This window comes from Gossypium raimondii, chromosome 10, assembly GCF_025698545.1.
Source record: "Gossypium raimondii isolate GPD5lz chromosome 10, ASM2569854v1, whole genome shotgun sequence".
In the NCBI taxonomy this organism is placed as follows: domain Eukaryota; kingdom Viridiplantae; phylum Streptophyta; class Magnoliopsida; order Malvales; family Malvaceae; genus Gossypium; species Gossypium raimondii.
Window position 1 is genome coordinate 32,121,059 of NC_068574.1, and position 17,391 is coordinate 32,138,449.

Genomic DNA, 17,391 nt, shown 5'->3' on the forward strand with positions numbered 1-17,391 from the left:
CAAACGGTACAATAGATATACAGGTTTAGAGCCTACTCTATAAGGAAAGCAAATAAAAGTGAACAAAATCTAATCCCTAATAATCAACTATCTAATCTTCTTATGATTCACATAACTACACATTCTTTAACACTCCCTCTCGAGTTGGAGCATAGATATTAATCATTCCCAGATTGCTACAAATATAATCAATTCGAGATCCACTTTTTGTAAAGATCTCTTAATTGATCTCTTGTTTCTGACATAGCCTGTTGATATAAATTTTTGTTGCATCTTCTCATGAATAAAATGACAGTTGATTTTAACATGCTTGGTTTGTTCATGAAACACTGGATTGGAAAATATATGAAGAGCAACTTGACTGTCACACTATAGTTTTGCTGGTAACGACATATGGGAGCCAAGTTCATTCAATAACTGTTGTAACCACATAACCTCACATTTATATTGTGTCGTAGTTTTGTATTCAGATTCTACACTTGACTGTGATACTACACTTTGCTTCTTATTTTTCCAAAAACTTAGATTCCCTCCAACAAAAACACAATAATCTGTAGTTGACCTTATATCCATCTCTGATCCTGCCCAATCTGCATCAGGATTAACTTTAACTTCAAAAATCTATTTACATCCAATAGCCTTCTTTCCAGAAAACAAATCCACCAATTCTCAAGTACTATTACCATCTAAAGCAGTCATCTCTTATATCATTGCATCACGCCAGCCAGGATGGGACAAAGCTTCCCTAAAAGTTTTAGGAATTGAAATAGAGTCCAAAAATGTAATAAAAGAGCTAGTCATAAGTGATAAATGGTCACAAAAAACATGAGTATATCCGTTCAAAGAAAATTATCCCAAGGTGCCAAAATGACATTAAGCATGCGTGACATAGTTATTGAACCAATTAGTTACTTTACAACAAAAATTCATATGGTTCTAATCCTATTTACATGCCACCTTATTACCAATATTTAAGTTTCATACTCTTCACTCCTTGCTTGATGATGGGATAAGGATGGGGAGAGTCACTTCAAAATTTGCCTTCAAAACAATCTTTACCTACACGTTTAAAACAACACATTAAGCTTGTAAAAGCTTGATAAGTAATAGAGAATTCAAACGTTACCACTAAGTTTAATTAACTATCTTAACATGATCATAGTAATTAGTCGTAGATAAAGTACACAATAGCAACAAGATTAGTCTACATTCTTTTTCACTTAGCATACTTTAATCATTCATGCATTGTTCATGTATCACTCAATTTCGCCCATTGTAGACTCAAGTGACCAAAAAGGATAAACAAAATGAAATCACAAATACAAGAGCATGTAAGTGCTAAATTTAAGAGCACCGAAGTGCTAGTTTCAGGAGCACCAGAGTACTAAATTCACAAGTGTGCTATGATATTTCTAATGACATGCCATCTATATCTCACAAGTTCAAAACTTGTCTACAATAGCTTTTACATTATTATAAAATCAATATTCATCACAAGCACAATCAAGTTTCATATTTTCACAGCCACATAACTTTTTTAACATTTTACAATTTAGTTCTTTTTTCTACACATTTAATCATATCAATAATAACCGCAACCATTTCCTATTTTCTTGAATCATTCACACATTTACTAAGTTACAAGTACTTAACTCATAACATTAGCATGCTCTTTAATTTATCATTTTAATAAAATCTAATTAGGTAAGAAAGAATTCTACCGTACTTACAAATTTAGCTAAATTAAACTTCCTTCAAGCTTTGTCTACTTGTTTCCCTTGTCTACACTCCTATCTTCTTCCTTCTCTTTCTCTTCATTTCACATCAATATCATAAAATATGAAAAATTTATATTCTTTATCCACAACATTTTCATGTTCAAATAATCAAAATAGACATAAAACTATCACTAAATAATGGAGATTAACTTAAAACTTTAGTTCTTCACATTATTTAGATTTTCTCTCTTCAAGTATGAACACTTTCCTTCTATTAAAAAAATCTAAGCTTTCTAGGTTATAGTTTTTCTAAAGAAAGTTGATGGTTTTAAGCTTGGAAGGGTCTTTAATAGAGATGGAGGATCAATTTGTAAAGGAATGAAATGTTTTTTCTTCTTCTCTACGGTGGTGACGTGAAAGAGATGGAGAAAGATGATGAATCTTTTCCATCTTTCTTTTAAAATATCACCAATATAATAATAAAAACATAATAGAAATAAAATAAAATAATAAGATTTTTATTACTTATCCATTAAGAAAAATCAATCCATCATCATTGTCTACTAACTCTTGGTAAAAAAATTTCATGTCCTCACACATCTCACTATTAATTCAATTTAATCATTTTTACTATAAATTTCTCACTTTGACCCTAACATTTTGTAAAATTTACAATTTAATTTATATCCCAAGTTAATTTTTTAATAAATCATTCTTTTAAATTTTCTCCCGTATCATATTACCTTTTCCACTAACGCTTATAATTAACATTTTATTTATTCATACAAATTTGACTCATAATTGTTCAAAATTATTCCATTATGACCACGGGTTTTCAAAGATGTTATATGAGATATTATTTCTATTATGCAAGAGGGACAAATCCTATCTTAATAACTCAAATCTTACTATACAAAGTGTGGCCAATCCAAGAAACAATGTTGGGACTTTGATGATCTCAAATCTAAGGATTATACATATAATTATCACTATAAGAAATATTGTGACTTATATAATAATCTAAGAAACACTTATCTAAAAAGGAGAGCTTTTGGTCAATTCAAGAAAATGTCTATTTTTTTTCTTTTAGCCACTCTATTCTAGAATAGAGTATAAACAGAAAAGGGTTGATGAGTAATACCATTTTAAGTCATAAACATTGAAAGCATAGCAAAAAATGTATTTTATATTATCACTTCGCAAAATAAGAAAAAAAAAACATTAAATTGAGTTTTAATTTCAGTACAAGAGGCACAAAAGATACAAAGCAAAGGGTAAAAAGACCTCTACAGTCCCTCTCAAAAAAATCAAAACAATTTCATCATTTTCAATTTCGAAAGTGAACAACTAAGGATAATTAATCATGACATTAATGTTTTTCATCAATTGTACATGATTTTGATTAGTATAATAATATATTTAGCCATCAAAGTTTACACATTACATCAATTTAGTCTTAATTTAACAAATTTATCCATAACATTTGTATAAATGTGTAAATGTTAATGTTGAATTTATTGAATTTTGTAGAATTAAGACCAAAATGACAAAATATGTAGACATCAAAGGTTAATTTTATTATTATACCAAACAAAATTATGTACAATTGACAAAAAAAACATTAATATTGTGCTTAATTATCCTTAGTTGCTCTAATTTTTTTAAGAGCGGCCAATTTGTTAAATTTTAAAATTGAGAGGGATCAAAGGGGTCCTTTTACCAAAATAAATCACAACGATTTTTCATTAAACAAACCAAGTTACGCATGAATGATTGTCCAAAAAAATAATGAAACTCAGACTTTAAAGTAGTAGGACACGAACCCTAAACATCATAATGGACTAACTCAAAAGAAACTCAACTCTTTTATTGACTCTAGAAATTGAGGGACGACCTAACCAGTAATGACCTCAAAGGGACATTGCATACTAGAGCAAGCAATAGCTCTCAACATTAATGTATCAGGAAGATAAAATACCTCCAAACTCATGACCTCTACCAATAATCTGTTTTTCGTAAGATCCTGAAAGAGAGAATGATTTGGAAAGAATAAGACAACTATTAAGGGCACAAGTAAGCTTACTAGCAATCAATAAGTTGGAAGAAATTTCAATTATGTTTAACGCATAAATGATAGAAATAGATTATGTAGGATAACGGTGCTAGATCCAAGAACATGAGAATTGGACCCATTAGCTAGAACAATTTTAGAAGTATTTTTATGTAGGTTAAAAAGATATTTGTATTATCCATCATGTGATCTATAGCACTAGAATCAATAATTCAATTGGATGATGAAGAAATGAGCCACTTAGTGTGTTGGAACAATGGCAACAGCAAAATAAGAGAACAGAGAGAACAGAACATGAAGCAAGGTGCAAGAAAATTTGTACTTGCTCACAAACGTGCAGCAAGGGAGCTTATGGCTGATAGCTCATTCAGCTCATTCATTCAACTAGAAAAACAACATATATATAGTCAAATACATCACCAACTACTACCTACTACCACTAATCATACTTTGAAACAAGTAAAACTTAACTTGCACACAAGCTGATTATGTCAATCAGCACCTAAAAATATCAAAACAATACCAACTTAGTTCATTTTCAACTAAGTAGCTTAACAAAGAAACTAAAGAGAAAACCTTGCTGTTACAGCAAGTATACGTGTTGCAGCATGTCATCAAGCTGCATGCACTTCAACCAAAACATGTAACAGCAGCATGGTTGGCCAATTTCAACATAGTGGAGTTACCTGACTCAAAAATAGAAGTGATAGGAGTAAATTTTCCAGATAGTGAAATGGTCATAGTACTTATTGCTGCAACATGTGGTGACTATGCTCTCCTAGCCTAAGTCTGAAGCTTTAGACAGACTCATGACAATAATAACACACCACACCTTGTTTTGTGACTACCACCATGTTTGTCACGAGTAGTTGATCCTTATGTCTTATTACCGTGACCCACCATACATTACTGAGTCTGAGCAAAATTTGTGTTTTGGGATCTGGTAGCCTCAAACTCTGGAAAATGACCAAAGAGAAAACTCATAAACATCATTTGTTCCCATTGGGTTCTTCATACACTCTCTTAAAGTCGATTAAGTAAGCTCTCAGAGATTTATTCTGCTTCTCTAGACGATAAAACACTTGGAATACTTCATACATATGAGATATTTCATTTCTCGAAACATAAAAAATCCAGATACTCCACTAGTTTTTTAACAAATTCACAATGATTAATCAAAGCAATTACTTCACTGTCAATAGAATTGCGAATCTACAAAAATAGTTTGGCATCATCTCTTACCTATGTTTTCCGTGTCTCATCAATGGGTGGGTTATTGGTCAGGTGATCATGCTTGTCAATACTTCTCAAGTAGATCTGAACCGTCTTACTACATTCAAAATAATTGTATCCATTGACTTTGTGCTCTCTAATTTTAGACATAACCGGAATCATCTTACTCGCAGCCAATCTAGAGTCAATCATCATATCTCTTCTTAAGAAAACTTAACACTTACGAAGAATAGATAGATTTCTAGATAAAATTCAACTGTAATTCAAAAAATTTTGAACAACACAAACAAAAAATAATGAAACTAGTCCAAATGACGATTAATCAACTCAAATTAATCTCGAAATAAGGAAAAAAATAGAACCAAAATAGTGTGAAACCCAAAAATAACCAAATGACCCATGAAACCTCATTTGATCAAGCAACCGATCACTAGGCTAAGGTCAGACAAGGGAGTCAACGTCGGGGACGAAAGCCGAAGGTGAGACAAAACTCTACACACCTAGGCATTCCGACGCGTGAAGCAAAGTTGCAAACCTTTATGTGGTGCATGAGCTTTACGTGCAAGCCCTCCAGCCGTCGAAAGTTGTAGATTTTCTGTGGAGATGATGGCACACCTGCTTGTGTTGGCCATGTACACGAACCCATGAAATACTCAAATGATTCCCGTTTAAAATAACAAAATGTGAACTCACTAAATCGAGCCAAGAGGCCATGATACCACGAAAAAATTATTTCGACGATTGTCAACCACGATCCATGTACGATAAACGAGTCGAGTTGAAATAGGGTTGAATATATACCTTTTCAAAATTGAAGAATTGTGAGTAAGAAGGTTGTTGGTTGGATTCCTTTTTGCGATATCAATCCTAGCCGTAACAAAGTGTCTCGGCCACTACGTGGCCCACCCAGTTAAGCACGAAAAACAAAACTCTTTTAACTTTTTTAGAGAGAATACAAACTTTTTGGCTGCTAGACCTAATTTGATTTTTCTTACACTCTTTTACATAATCTTTGATTGTATTCCTTTTATTAATATCATGTGTATTAAAAACGAAATAATTTCCCTTTTACTTTTTAAAGAAAATCATGAAAGATATTGAAATTATATTCCTTCCAAAAGAATATTAACTTTCACAAATATTAACTCTGAAAAGATGTTGCGAATCGTATCCGCCAGATAATCCCATTCGCCCAGTAATTCTATTGCCAGGTTATTTTGTCTGCCATGCAATACTATTCACCAGGAACTATTGTTCGTCGGACGATTCTGTCCGTCATGTGATACTTATCCCCCATAGTTGTATGTAGGAAGGTATATGCCCATTCCATTGGCGTGAATTCTGTTTGTTTTAATAATAAGGTGTGACCCTATAGGTTCTTATAATATTAGTAGTAATAATAGAACATTTCTAATGTTACAAGTAATGAGTGACGTCTAGCAATGCATTATTGTCACTCAAGTTACAAGAAATCGTGATTCGACATAACCTTTTTGTGATGAACTTTTCATGCATCATTTTTTTTTCTTATATCTAGATTGGACACAAGTCATGATATCATCACACTTGTATAATCCAATACCATATTTCTTGATAGTCTAGGTAGATTACTGTAAAAAAATGGGAATTTTTCATATTAACTTATTTGAGTATTACCATACATTTCTAGTCTCACTCTATCAAATAGAATAAGATATTACTCCAATGATATAGGAGGAATAAATCCTATTTTAATTAATCATATCACACTACATGGATTGTAGTATATTCAATATTAGTCTTTATAGTATAATCTATTACGATGAGACGTTTGGTGTATCAAAATATACGATTCATGATGTTGGGAAAATAATGATCTCAAGTTTGAGGATCATATACATAATTATCATTATAAGTAATGTTTGTGACTATTTCATAATAATCCAAAAAACATACTCATGACGGTCAGTCTAGTATGTTGTTCTCTAACACACTCATGCATTGATTTTGACATCCCTATTTCAATGACAATACTTTATCATCAATCAACTACACATTAGTCTCAATTCATTATTATTGTTCAATCTTACAATAATATTTGATTAACGATCTTTTAAGAAAATTTATTATTGATAATTTTATTTATACGCACAGAAAAAGAAACTTAAATAATAATGGGAGTGTCTTATATTAATAAAAAGGTAAAATGAGTATGTAATTACAACCATCTCATGATTGCTCTTTGGGCATACTCTAACACAAACTATGAACCACCGAAACTACTCTTCCCCTCTCGTATTGGTGTTGTACGGGTGTTTGACACAAACATATCGCGGATACACCCGGATATGTACGACACATATTGAAATACATCAAAGAAAAAAAATTGGACTTGGTCTTGGCACGATCAAGATATTAGTCCAAAAATGGATACAAACGAACACGGACGGTTGGCGGTCAATAAGCGATGAAAAAGAAGTAGTCGACTGATGAATGAGAAAAAGGAGGAAGAAGACTTGTGGTGGTAGAAAGAAACAAGTGTCTCTAGAGTTAATTTTTTGGTGTATTGAACTCATCGCTTGATGAAGTGATATAATTTTTTTTTGGTAGAGTTTTTTTTTAGTTGTTGAGCTTTGGTTGTTTTTTTGAATTCAAGCTTTGGTCATATTTAGCAATTAGCTGATAATTGATTGTTGATTACAGTGGTTAGTTTGACCAATTGGTTCTATTAACTAATTTGACCAATTGATTCTATTAACTGTTTATTTAAAAATGTTTGGTAAAATTTACCTAAAAGCTAAAAGTTGATATGTGTAAAATGACAAATAAAGGCATGACACAATTTATTATTACGTATTTATTTGTTTGTAATACTTTAGTCTTTATTGGGTGAAATTATTGAAATAAAACATAATTATCAAGGAATTAAAGCATCTATTACGGAAATTAATTAGTGAATATTTTTAAAATTTAAATAAACAAATTTCTTAAATTTCTTATTTGCAAATATTAACATTGTGGAAATTGATAAATATTAATAGTGTATCAATATAATTGTAAACTATATTCTTAGTGATAATTATGTCATATTCTTAGTACGTAAATTAGTGATAATTATGTTACACTCTAAATAAATGTGTCAAGTAACACATTTCAATTAAGATAAAGTTGCATAAGAAACCATTTTACACAAGTAAATTGAAAATAAATTAAGAGTACATAAATATTCAAGAAAGATACATGAGGCAAATGGAATAACTTTTGAGCAAGCATGTGGCAAAATGAATAATTTTTTAGCAAGCATGGTCAAATATATGTCATTCTATGTATCACATTCCTAATTAGTTGTGAAAAAAGTTGTTCATCGTAGTGTTTTTTTTTTTTTTGGAAGTTTTAACTTAACAAGTTTTTGTAAACCCCTATTCACCGAATACTACAATTAGAAGGTTTGATTACCCAATCCTCTATTTGTGCCTAGATCAACTAAAAAAGACCCAAAATTCTATTTTACCAAATACCCCATTTTGTTTTTTAGGATGGGCTTCAGTTATTTATTATAATATATTTGGGTTATTTAGCACAAGTTATACATTGAGTTTTAGAAACTATTACAAATAACATTTAATTTATAAAATTTTAACTTAAAATATTTTAATTAATTAAGATTAAATTAAATTAAAAAATGCTATTATTATTTTAACAACAAGGTGGTAAACAAATGAAATATTTTAACATAAAAATATATATAAAAATATTTTTATTGTCGTGTCGTGCCTTACTCATATCCTCATCTTTTTGAAATCATCGTATCGTCGTGTCCATATCATGTTATACTCGTATTGTGTGTCCATGTTTCATAGTACATAAATATATATGTTTAGAGACTATCTTATAAGGAAAAAAATATAATATACATGTTTCATAGTACATAAATATACATGTTTAGAGACTATCTTATAAGGAAAAAATATAATCCCTAATAATCAGCTATCAAATCTTCCAATGATTCACATATCTACATATTGCTTAACATATATGTCCTACGATTCTATGTCAATTCAAAAATAGCCTAAATATCTGATTAGTAATAAACTATTATGCGAATTTGTTTATGGAGAATTTCTTATGCTTTCCATTTTATTTATGGTCTGGGTGATGTTTTCCCTTTTCCGGACTAAATTATAGTGCCCTTGGTTTGCTTATAGGTTAGGATAGCAGATGCATTTTCTTGGTATCATTAGAAGGCTACCAATAATGCTTATGTACAAGTTACCTTTGGTAGAATTAGTCCATTTCTACTTAATTTCTCATGGTAAACATGCTATAAAGGATAACAACCATTAGCAGGATTACTGCAATTTGGTATTTTTCTTGTTCCTAACTGATTAATTTATTAGGGCAGGCTGAGCTTGAGGAATCCAAAAACCAAGAAATTGCAAGGTTACAATCTGCTTTGGAGATGACGCAACTTGAGTTGAAGGAAACAAAAGAAATGCAAAACAAGGAAGGTCAAACTGCAAAAAACATTGCTGTGACTCAGGAGGTTCCTGTTACTAATGATGTATTGGTGAAAAAACCTGCTGCTGAAAATGAAGGGCTGAAGGTATTATTATACACATTTTTGGCTTCTGAATAAGACCTTAGGTTTGACTAAAGGCTTCCCTTATGCAACTTGAGTTTTAGGAAACAAAAGAATTGCCACTTAAGGAAAGTGCAGCTGCAAGCAGCACTTCTGAACAAGTTCCTACGACTCAGGGGATCCCTGTTACTAGTGACGAATTGACAAAGAAACTTACAGCAGAAAATGAACGGCTGAAGGTATTGTTAGACATATGTTCCTCTGAATGAGAACTTAGGTTTGTCTTTATGTTTGTTGAGATCTTGTTTGCCACAATGTCGTTGCAGGCTCTGGTAAGTTCATTAGAACAGAAAATTGAGGAAACTGAGAAGAAATATGAAGAAACAAGCAAGCATGCTATGGAGGCAGAGTCAAAGATAATTGAGCTAAAAACAGCAATGCAGAGGTTTATATGTTTGATGTTTTTATCGCTGTATGAATGTTTGTCAATAGGATTTTTCATTCTTTGATTGCAGATTGTCTGTATCTTTTAACAGGCTTGAAGAGAAGATTTTGGACATAGAAACTGAAGACCAGATTTTACGACAGCAAGCATTGTTGAGTGCATCTAATTCAAAAACGTCAGAGACAGCTGCAACATCCGCAGTAAGCTTTCTTTAAACATGTTTTCCTTTTCTTTCTTGAGTTCTTTTTTCCCTAGATTAATTTTCACCTTATTTTTTTCTTGTTGGTCTTTATCTTCATCTTGCAGCCTCTGGAAAATGATCAACAGGTAAGCTAGGGATGAGTGACTGTATACTTGGTTCTTTGATGATTCTATCATCCTGAGATGGAAAGTTCTTTGTGATAGGCACAAATGAGTCCTGGTTCATCAAAAAAAAGTTTGGGTAGAGAAGATAGTAAAACAAGTTCACAAAATGGAAGGCAACAAGTATTAACTCACATAATATGATTTTCCCATTTCTAGTTTTTCGTTCTAGTATATGAATCAGATGAAGTTTTTAGGGGCTAATTGTGATTGTGTATCACCTATCCACAGGAAAATGTAGATACTCTACTCAAATGTGTGTCACAGAATCTTGGATTCAGTCAAGAAAAGCCTGTAGCAGCATTTACAATATACAAATGCCTTCTCCACTGGAAATCATTTGAAGCAGAAAAGACAAGTGTATTTGACCGTCTTATTGAAATGATTGGATCTGCACTAGAGGTGACTTGTTTATTACCAAAAAGCTCCTGTTTACTATAATCTCAAATCATAGTCCTCAATATTTAGTACAAAAAAGCTAGTGTAGAAAGTTGAGATTTGTAGTTTGTTCAATGCTTTGTGATATTTTTCAGGACCAGGACAACAATGACCACATGGCTTATTGGCTGTCCAACACTTGTGCATTGCTGTTTTTGCTTCAACGTAGTTTGAAATCCTCTGGTTCAAGTGCTGATAAACCTGCTGCAACATCAATATTTTCAAGAATGACCCAGGTATTAAGATATTTCATTAACATTCTGCCTAATTTGTTTGCATGAAGTGCTCATGATTTAAAAATCTATAACTCTTCTTTAACATATCACTAGAAAAAGAAAGAACCCTACTTCTTTTAAAACTCTTGTGATATGATTATGATCGATATTTTCTTGAATTAATCTTTTGGCTGTAAATGAACTGAGCTTGAACGAACATACCTCTGTTCATGTTTGTTTGTTTATTTCAAAATTTTTGTTCATGTTCGTTCATTTAGAAGTATGTGCATTCATTTTCGTTTGTTTAAGTTAAATGAACATATTCGTGAACATTAAACAAACATGTTCATGAACATATAATTGAACTTGTTCACGAACAATGCTCATGAATAATAAACAAACAAACTACAAATAAACATATATATTATTTTTAGACATAAAATAGTCAAATATAAATATTAATAATTATAATAAATATAAAATAAGCACACAAACCATAATAAATTTATTATTATATACTAATGGAACAATAAATAAGCTTTAAATTATTTATTAAATGAGCTTTAAACGAACATAAACGAGCTTCTTCATGAACATAAATAACTGAACAAGTTTTGTTTGTGTTTGGTTTGTTTAATAAACGAGCCTCAAAATCTTGTTCGTATTCATTTATTTAGTTTAATAAACGAACAAAAACCAAATTGTTCATGAATTGTTCATCATTTACAGCTCTAATTATTCTAGAGCTTTTGAAGGAAAATTATGTGACATTTTGTTCTTTCTCAGAGTTTTCGTTCATCTTCTGCCAATTTACCGGTTGGTGTAGTGCAACTAGTTGAGGCCAAATATCCAGCCCTGCTTTTTAAGCAGCAACTCACAGCATATGTAGAAAAGATCTTTGGAATCATTAGGGACAAATTGAAAAAGGAATTGTCACGACATGTTTCTTCTTGTATTCAGGTATAAGGAGCTATGCATTTATTTTGTTTACTTTTAAAATTATGTTAGTTGATAGGTTGAATTCTGTTATTAGACCATGTACTTTGGCTAAATTATTGATTTAGTACCTGTACTTTAATTTGATCAATTTTAGTCTATACTTTTCTAATTTTTAAATTTTAGTCCTGACCAAATGATAGCAATTAAATCTGTTTAGTTGAATTCTGCTATTAGTCTATTATGCATGAAGTTGTAGATTTAGTCTATATTCTCCAACTGGATCCTTTTTAGTCGTTATATTTCTCAAGTTTCAAAATTTTAATCTTAATACAAATGTCAATAATTAAATCTCTTAACTGTTTTTTTTGAGTAATATATGAAAATAAGAAGCTGACATGAAATTACACGTGTAATATGTTTGTCGCTTCAAATTTTGAAAAGAAGCAAAACTTAATTTAATCAATTTAATTTGTACCATTTGGTGAAGACTAAAATTTTACAATTCTAAAAGTATAGGAACTGAAAATGACCAAATATAAGTACAATGACTAATGGCAAAATTTAACCTAGACAGGAGAAAGCATTTTGATCTTTCTGCAGGCTTATTTTTTGAAACCATCTCCTCCCGTTGTATAGTGCCTTGCACATTATAAGTTGGCTGTGCTGCTTTCGTTGAACTTGTTAGACTGTGTGCTTTCTTGTGATAAACTGAAACTGGATGTTTCAATATTAATTTACTTTAACTTGCTTTCACATATCAGGTTCCTAAGACTTCTGAAGAATCAAAAGATGATACTTCTCCAGCTAGTCACTGGCAGAGCATTATTGAGTGCCTAAACCAGTTTCTAAGCACATTAAAAGATAATTTTGTACGTAATTTCCAATTCTGATGATATTAAAGTGGAGTTTTTCCTTATTTTGTTTTTATGAACCGTGAGCTTATGGTATGGTTTATTTTAGGTGCCTCCAATACTTGTTCAGAAGATTTTCACTCAAAATTTTGCATATATGAATGTACAGATTTTTAATAGGTAAATCACTATTTCATCTTTATTTCCTATTACTGTAGATAATATAATAAGTGCTATTTTCAAAATGTAATGTTATGATACAGCCTTCTTCAGCATAAAGAGTGTTCAACATTTAGCAATGGTGAGTATGTGAAGTCTGGCTTAGATTCCTTGGAAAAATGGTGTACTGAAGCAAAAGAAGAGGTAGTTTCTTTAGTTCTGACTAATGAATGTTGAAAAAAGTGTCATTTTCACATACTACCAAGCAAAGTTTTTAGTTTTAAGGTTTCATAGTTGTCTTTGGTGATTCCTCTTACTACAGTATGCTGGCTCAGCATGGGATGAACTTAAGCACACTAGGCAAGCAGTTGGATTCTTGGTATGTTTCTTCAGTTGTTCATGTTTCCAAGTTAGAACTTTGTTGCATTAAATTATTTCTACTCTTTTGGTTTGATGCATTTATACATGTCATTCTCATTTGATGCTATTTTTTTATAGCCATAATAACAAATATGACCCATAACGTTTGCATTTTTTGTCAATTTGACTCTCAACCTAAAAAAAAGTTGAATGGTTATTTTTTTAATGAAAATATTGACTAAAATGTTAATTTTTTAGACATGGCAGCCCGTATGGTAATCCACATATACTTCATGCTAATTTTGAATTTTTTTAACTTTTAGTTTTGAGTTATTTTATTATATATATATTTTAATATTTTTGTAATTATTAAATTGTTTGTTGACATGGCATATAAACAAATAGTGTTATGTCAGCATTAAGTATTTGTGGGCTGTCACGTAGATTACCATGCCAACATGGTTAAGAAAATTAATGTTTTAATCAACATTTACATTATAAAACCGATTTGATTATTTTTTGAAAAGTTAATGGCAAAATTTAGCTAAAAAGGAATAAGAGCTAAATTGACAAAAAAATGTAAACGTGAAGGGTTAAATTTATCATTATGCCTTTATATATATATTAAAAGTATCTACTTGTGCAAATATCTTTGTTAATTTTGGTAGCTACCATCCCTTGCTCTCAGTTCCATCATGTAGTTTTCTTTAGTTTCTCTAATTTGAACAACTGTTTGTGTATTGTATTGTCAGGTTATGCCTGAAAAGTCCAAAATTTCGTATGACGAAATTACAAATGACCTTTGCACTGTAAGTCTCTTTATAACACTGCTTTAACAATATGGAATTCTTCAGAATTTCAAAATTTTGTTCAATATATACATCTATATTCTGCTTCTTACATTATTATGTGTCCTAAATCACCAGGTTCTGAGTGTTCAACAATTTTATAAATTATGCACTCTTTACAGTGATGGTAACAACAATGAAAGTGTTTCGGCAGATGTAAGTCTGCCACAACAAATTGCACAAATTTCAACTCTACATTTTTTTCTCTTTTCATATGTTAATTAAACCTCTTCATTCTTGCCCAGGTCATGTCAAGCATGAAACTTCTTATGACAGATGACTCCGAAAATGATAGCAGCTCCTTTTTATTGGATGAAGATTCTAGGTAAGATAACTTCAACCAAAGTTGAAAAACTATAGCTTTTTTTTTCTTTTTTTATTGAGGTTAATGTGGTTCAGAGTCCTAATTATTGCTTATACTGTCTGAATGCAGCATTCCTTTCTTAGTGGAGGACATCACTGATTCCATGAAAGTACAAGATTTTGCTGATGTTAAACCCAGTGCTGAACTTACTGAGAATCCTGACTTCCAATTTTTACAGGAGTAAGGCACCGTATCCAGCGCCAGTACTTAGAATCGGTGCCCTTTCATTGTAACATCCATGCCCCCTATGTCCGATATATATTTGGACATGAGTATAAGATATAATCTTTTAAATATATAAAAAAATTTCGAAAAAAAAAATAAACAAATTCGTGTTGGACATATTTTAATCTGACACCACTAATCCATAGATATGGTCATTTCTCATCAGCATTATTTATAGTGATAGGAGGGGAAGAAAAATGTAATCTAGTCCCGTGGTAGGAGCTGATAAAAGCTACTCTGCCCCCAATCTCATATTGTACAAACTGAAATGCCAAAAGTATTTATAGTTTCCTTTTTACGTATTCATTGGTACATATTATTAATTATAAAGTGGAATACAAGTGAATTGATGTTTGAATTCATATTATTCATTGACAATTAGAAGAATCTGATTTGAATCAATGACCTCAATTGTGTGGCCGTTTAAATTCAATCATTATTTCTCTTGATGGATCTAACAACTCACTCAATTAATCATGTAAATTTATTTTTTAGTAGTGCGATTACAATAATTATGGATTGTATTGGTTCTTTCAACTGTACGTTGCACAATACTGAATCAACGAACTTTTTTTGACTTGATGCTATAATGACTTTGTGAGACGATTGAGTCTATTTCTTAAACTAAAAAAAATTAAATATCAAAGTGGAGATTTTTAAGTATGGTTTCAAATCTCACGATTCTCTCCCAGATTAATTATGGACCTAAAGCTAGATTGGGTGGTTAAGTTACTCCTGGAAAGTAATAAGTAAAACAAAGGAAATAATTGAATTTGTTTTGTGATTCCCAACCAAAGTACATGGAGCTCCTCTGCTTTCTCTCATTCATATCTATTATAAAAATAGAAATTCAAAACTCTATTTAATCAAATTACTAAAGATAAGTCTAAAAAATAGCTAGTAAAAATAAAAGATAAAAAAGTAAAGCCTAATCCTAATAAAACTCGTAAATATATAATTGCACAAATAAAGTTCAAAATTAAGATAAGAATTATAACAATTTAAATAGTATTTTATACGTCTACAAATTGCTCACATCCCCAAAAAATCTTTCGACAATTGATGTTTTTGACTTTTCGTGACATTCCTGATTTTGCTCCATACCTAATTAAAAACCAAGGAATAAGCTCAAAATTAGTGGCACTTCATTTTAAAATATATCAAAATTAAGCTCAATAAATATGCCAATTAAGCATAATATCAAATCCTCCTACTTACCTTCAAGCATAACTTTAGCTCAATCTTTCGAGTCATTCATAAATTTTTCAAAAAAAAGTTTTTATTCCACAACTTTACTTAATTTCTACAAAGGGATGTGATTAAAATAGCTTCTCAACAAACCTCAATTCAAACAATAAGTGTAGGAATCATCAAGTTTAATACAACATTGAATTTATTTAATTATTCTCATGAAAACTAACACTTAGCTGGACTTGCAAAGACAATTTTTTCCTTTTTTATTAACACTTTTTTTTTCTTTCTTTTATTTAGGATGTTGTCAAACTTTTTTATGCGAAATGAGATGACAATCCAGGCACCCCATCCCAATTATTCAATTCGATACATCTCTAAACTGCCATTTCACTCTGCTCATGATTGTTGTGATGAGAGGAATAACTTAGTGACTTGAAACGTCACTTGATATTTTGACGTGAAATGGGATGACAACCCAAACACTCCATCCCGGTTACTCGATTTAGTCATAGTTCTCAAGGTTTTACTCATAACCTATGCTATCAATAGAGTATTTTATTTGTTTTCCTCTGTTCTCTTTCTTCTTCTTTTTTATTCAAAGGAGAAATTTGTCTAAGAGAGTATATAAAGTGTCAAATTCCATGAGACATGTATTTAACACATAATTAAAATCCAATATTTAACAGATTCCAATAGTATATTGTAATAATTGAATCACAAGAAATCATTCATCAAACATTCAATTGCTTAAATTACTAAGGCAGTGAAATTTCAAACTAATTTCAAGTACTTAAAGAATGACTAGATGGCAGAATCGAAAGCATGTAAGGGAACAAAAAGGGGTCTAGCCAAGTCGTGGGCATGAAATGTTGCATCATATAATGAAAAGCAATAATTCATGTGCAAGAGTAGATGCAACAAAGTCGTGGACGCACAACAATAACATGCAACAAAAAATGTTAGAAATGATTTATCCCACTTCCCTTACTTATTCCACATTGCCTTCAATGTGTATGAGAAATAAAATAAAGAGAAAAGGTAAGAGGTACTTGATTTGCCACAATTCGTTGTGGCAAATTAGACTATTTTAGGCATTTAATGAGCTTGATTTCAAGTTCTTTTATGTTAGTTTTCTTCATTTTCTATTTTAATAGCCATAATTATTAGCAATGTAACACCCAATTTCCAATTAACCCAAAATTTAGAATAAATAAGAGACCGCAAACTAGCTGCCTCTATTGAATGAAATAAGAAAGTTAGAAACCGAATCAGACTTGTTCGAGATCCAATTCTAGTTCGATTAGGATGGAACCCGCGGAATCCTTAGTGGGAGACATCATGATTAGCGATGCACGACTCTCATTATGTTGGTAATAGCACGGAAAGGGCTGTAAATAGCTGAGAGATGGC

At 31.0% G+C, this 17,391-nt stretch overlaps 1 protein-coding gene across 1 annotated transcript in view; it reads left to right on the forward strand.

Annotated features, from left to right (window-relative positions):
- Positions 1–15,198, forward strand: part of LOC105778289 (myosin-6) — a 41,090-nt gene extending 25,892 nt beyond the window's left edge. Inside the window, exons 23-39 of the mRNA XM_012601970.2 lie at positions 9,404–9,604; positions 9,685–9,819; positions 9,907–10,025; positions 10,117–10,225; positions 10,332–10,352; positions 10,431–10,511; positions 10,620–10,790; positions 10,922–11,062; positions 11,828–12,001; positions 12,742–12,849; positions 12,941–13,011; positions 13,095–13,194; positions 13,313–13,369; positions 14,103–14,159; positions 14,277–14,354; positions 14,444–14,523; positions 14,632–15,198. Of these exons, the coding sequence (XP_012457424.2) occupies positions 9,404–9,604; positions 9,685–9,819; positions 9,907–10,025; positions 10,117–10,225; positions 10,332–10,352; positions 10,431–10,511; positions 10,620–10,790; positions 10,922–11,062; positions 11,828–12,001; positions 12,742–12,849; positions 12,941–13,011; positions 13,095–13,194; positions 13,313–13,369; positions 14,103–14,159; positions 14,277–14,354; positions 14,444–14,523; positions 14,632–14,746 (1,818 nt within the window). The 3' untranslated portion in view covers positions 14,747–15,198. The remainder of the gene's footprint in view (positions 1–9,403; positions 9,605–9,684; positions 9,820–9,906; positions 10,026–10,116; positions 10,226–10,331; positions 10,353–10,430; positions 10,512–10,619; positions 10,791–10,921; positions 11,063–11,827; positions 12,002–12,741; positions 12,850–12,940; positions 13,012–13,094; positions 13,195–13,312; positions 13,370–14,102; positions 14,160–14,276; positions 14,355–14,443; positions 14,524–14,631) is intronic.
- Positions 15,199–17,391: the final 2,193 nt, after the last annotated feature.